This window comes from Branchiostoma lanceolatum, chromosome 6, assembly GCF_035083965.1.
Source record: "Branchiostoma lanceolatum isolate klBraLanc5 chromosome 6, klBraLanc5.hap2, whole genome shotgun sequence".
Classification (NCBI taxonomy): Eukaryota; Metazoa; Chordata; class Leptocardii; order Amphioxiformes; family Branchiostomatidae; genus Branchiostoma; species Branchiostoma lanceolatum.
The window spans coordinates 16920212-16924345 of record NC_089727.1 but is presented as its reverse complement, the minus strand read 5'-3'; the positions used below and the strand labels follow the sequence as shown (position 1 = coordinate 16924345).

Sequence of the window (4134 nt, the reverse complement as noted above, 5' to 3'; positions counted from 1 at the left end):
ACTTCAGGAACAAGTGCAGTAAACCACCGTACATACATGGGCATAAAATACAGAAGTTTTCTTACTTTGCTATGCCAGCATTATGTTTGTAAGACCTTATAACATAGATTGCATTCAACAGAACATACATGTATCTAATCTACAAGTCAAACCAAGGACATAATGTTCTTTGTCAAACCCACTTCAGAAACAAGTGCAGTAAGCCACATTACATATATGGGCATAAAATACAGAAGTTTTCTAAATTCACCATGCCAGCATTATGTACGTAAGACCTTATAACCTAGATTGCATTCAACAGAACATACATGTATCTAATCTACAAGTCAAACCCCCTTCAGAAACATGCAGATACATCTTCTGAAGGGGAAATGCACCTACCAGTGTGATGCCCAGCAAGCTGCCCTGTTCATAACAGAAGGACAACTTGTTGGGGTTCACACTGATAGGTGCAGAGAGAAAGGGGCAGCCACTGGAGTATCCCTGACACCATCTTGTCAGTTCCTATGGCAACTGACAACTATAGTCAGTTGCCATGGCAACCTCAGACATAACAGACAAGTCTTCCATCTTGGATATTTGCTGACGTAAGACGTTTTCTGCTGTGTGTGAGGTTGCCTGTAGTGTGGCTGCCCCTGACAGCTTTTTCCCAAGAGCTTACCCAGCTTTTGTTTCACATCGATTGTAGTGACCAAAACGCTGGCTAAACCCATGAGAAGAAGCCAGCAGGGGCAGCCGGGTAAGGGGGGGTTCACCAGGGGGGTTGTGGGGCTGCTGTTGCAATGTGCCTTGTGGGCCGCAGACTTCACTGTCTTCCCTTTGGCGGTCCTCACAGCACTGTTGGTCACTTCGTGGTCCTGCGCAGCCACGTGTTGGAGTGAAGGAGGCTTAAAAAATTGGAAAACCGATGGAAGTGATTGGTTCGTAAGTTCTCTAAAATTGCAATCAGGATGGGAAAATGCACAACCAGTCCACCTACATAATCACAACTGCATATATCTAAAGGCGAGCAGTTGCAAATGTTTCCCCCCTCATCTTTAGATCTCTGTTCCTGTCACTTTTTTCCCCCATTTTTAAAAACTGTTGAGTCTATTCTAAATTCCATTTATTTGCAACTGTCCACACTCTTCCCAACATTCAATTTCATATAAAAGTCTCACCTCTGAGTTATCACTGTACACGCTTCGTTCCCTGCTATCACCACGAGCACCAATCAGAGGGCAGCTGGGAGATCGTACGCGGTGTGTGGGACTGTAGTAGAGGTCGTACCGCGATAGTCTATTTGTTGTCACAACTTCGTGCTCGGGGACGCTGCTCTGCCACACACACAGCCCTGGCATCTGTACAGCAGACACAATGTAGTTTGGGTGTACTACTGGTATAATGAGGACCTCTAGTGGGTATTTTGTAAACTGCAGCAGCCTGTCTTACTACATTACATGTACATTACAGGTACATTCCAGCTTTCACAGCATAATCAACTCATACAATGCCTATTCAAAGTATGGTACAATTAGACTACAATGCACCTGTTTTAAACACGGCAATCTTTTAGTCAGAACTATATTTCTTTCTTTTCAAAAGCACTGATTTTTAGGAAAACCTTCAAACTTCATAACAAAAAAAAAGTGTTGCAATCAACAAAAGTAAGGAGATCCACAAAAGGAGAGAATGATCCAAACCTTTATCATGTCTACTTTGCTACGCAGGGAAAGAAAAGTTCTATCTGCTTGTTGATGGTTACATCATACAGTGCCTAACTTACCTCAATAGGATCCAGGAGTTGGAATTTCTCCTCTGCATCTTCCGACTGATGATCTAGGTCACGGAAATCCAAGAGCTGGACCTCCTCTGGATCCTCCGAACCACTGATTGACCAACGATCTACCTCAATGAAATCCAAGAGCTGGATCTCCTCCAAATCCTCTGTACCAAGGGACTGATGATCTAGCTCAATTTGATCCAAGAACTGGATGTCTTCTAGATCCTCCAAACCACTGACTGACTGATGATCTAGCTCAAAGTGATCTAGGAGCTGAATCCTCTCTGTAGTGTAATCTGACAGCTTGTCCACCAGTCTGCATGGTACACTGGAGGCAGGCAAAGCCTTTCTCTCCTCCATGCTGCCACCATCAGGACCTGTCATCTCCTCTGACATGTCCTCATCATCAGAATAGTACACTGACCCTTCCTCACAGCCTAACAAGATGATCCAATCATCAAGGTGGTTAAGTAGATCAGCATCCTGCAGTCTGATAGGTCCCTCCACATCACCAGTGTGATTGTTGTCTTGTGTCAAACAGGATGGAGACTTCATGCCATCACTGCTGCAGTCCTGCCCAATATCACCTGGTGGCGCTGCTTCAGGTTTGGTCATCTCAGATCTGGTCATCTGTTTAGATTTGTTGCAGGATTCACTGGCTGATCTCATCTCACCAACTTCAGGGTTGCATACCTGTACAGAGCCATCCTGGCATGCTGGTGTTTCTCTCTCACATTCAGGGAGACTTGTGAGGAACTTCTCCATGATCATTGATGGGCCGTAACCGTCGTTCAAGTTGATCTGAAGCCTGGACACCCACTCCTGTGTCAGGGGGACCACAGTTGTGCTGGTGTTGTTGTTGTAGTAAGTGGTCCCCATGTACATGTGATAGTCCTGAGCCATAGGGACCATAGTTGTACTGGTGTTGTTGTAGTAGTAAGGGGTCTCCAAGTAACTCCCCAGCGCCATAGCTGTATCATTGTTGTTGTAGTAAGGGGTCTCCAAGTAACTCCCCTGTGCCATAGCTGTATCATTGTTGTTGTAGTAAGGGGTCTCCAAGTAACTCCCCTGTGCCATAGCTGTATCATTGTTGTTGTAGTAAGGGGTCTCCAAGTAACTCCCCTGTGCCATAGCTGTATCATTGTTGTTGTAGTAAGGGGTCTCCAAGTAACTCCCCTGTGCCATAGCTGTATCATTGTTGTTGTAGTAAGGGGTCTCCAAGTAACTCCCCTGTGCCATAGCTGTATCATTGTTGTTGTAGTAAGGGGTCTCCATGTAACTCCCCTGTGCCATAGCTGTATCCTTGTTGTTGTAGTAAGGGGTCTCCATGTAACTCCCCTGTGCCATAGCTGTATCCTTGTTGTTGTAGTAAGGGGTCTCCATGTAACTCCCCTGTGCCATAGCTGTATCATTGTTGTTGTAGTAAGGGGTCTCCATGTAACTCCCCTGTGCCATAGCTGTATCCTTGTTGTTGTAGTAAGGTGTCTCCATGTAACTCTCCTGTGCCATAGCTGTATCATTGTTGTTGTAGTAAGTGGTCCCCATGTATTTCTGTGCTGTAGGGACCATAGTGGTAGGGTTGGTATAGTAGCAAGGGGCCTCCATGTAAGACTCCTGTGTCATTGGTACCATAGATGTAGGGTTGTTGTAGCAGTCATGAGTCTCCATGCAAAACTCCTGTGTCATAGGAACCACAGATGTATGACTGTTGTTGTAGCCATTAGTCCCCATGCAAAACTTCTCTGAGAAGTAGTGCGCGCCACCTTCATCCATCTGAAACATTAACACCTCAAATGAAAACTTTGATTGATTGATTGAATCACACATTGTACCCTTACATCTAGCCTTTTACCTTAGCCTCCTTTGCAAACTTCTGGAGCGGTGGCGTTTATTTTTGGGAGCGCTGATTCTCAGTTTTTAACATGGGCTAAGGTTCTCTATGCTGGGAAAGGGACTTGCCCCCCCTCCCCCCCAAAAAACAACTAGTAAACGCCACCGCGGTACAGAATTATGCAAAGGAGGCTACCCTTATCTAGTGTTTTCTGGCACAACACTGTAATCATACTTACTACACCCTTCCACCTTCAAGCCACAACACACTTCGACACAGTTGAAACTGTACAGAGATTGTTGTTGACCTGCATTTTCGATCAACACATGGCTTTGTATTGTCCTAACCTCATGTTCAAACAACTCAGTTGGTCTGTTTCGGAGCTGACCAGTTTACAGTGAACAGTTTACCCCAGTAGGCACTAGAACTCATGATCATTGGACACGTTTGTCTGAATACAGATGGTCATAACATCCCTTTGGGTAAGTATTTTGTACCAATGTTGGTCTTTGTACGGGAACTATGCCTTCTGTCAAACGGT

At 45.1% G+C, this 4134-nt stretch overlaps 1 protein-coding gene across 1 annotated transcript; it reads right to left on the bottom strand.

Moving 5' to 3' along the window:
- Positions 1-215: 215 nt before the first annotated feature.
- Positions 216-2429, bottom strand: LOC136436897 (uncharacterized). Its single transcript, XM_066431286.1, has 3 exons — positions 1766-2429; positions 1161-1340; positions 216-887 (listed from the first exon to the last, which is right to left on the bottom strand). The coding sequence occupies exons 1-3, from the start codon at positions 2390-2392 to the stop codon at positions 498-500; spliced, it is 1197 nt and encodes a 398-aa protein (XP_066287383.1). The 5' UTR covers positions 2393-2429; the 3' UTR covers positions 216-497.
- Between the last annotated feature and the right edge of the window lie 1705 nt (positions 2430-4134).

Excerpts from the sequence above, each read along its gene's own strand:
- LOC136436897 (XM_066431286.1), bottom strand. The coding sequence starts at position 2,392 with ATGACCAGATCTGAGATGACCAAACCTGAAGCAGCGCCACCAGGTGAT. Across the intron at positions 1,341-1,765 it reads AACTCCTGGATCCTATTGAG|ATGCCAGGGCTGTGTGTGTG; the intron begins GTAAGTTAGGCA and ends TCTGCTGTACAG. Across the intron at positions 888-1,160 it reads TGTACAGTGATAACTCAGAG|CCTCCTTCACTCCAACACGT; the intron begins GTGAGACTTTTA and ends CAATTTTTTAAG.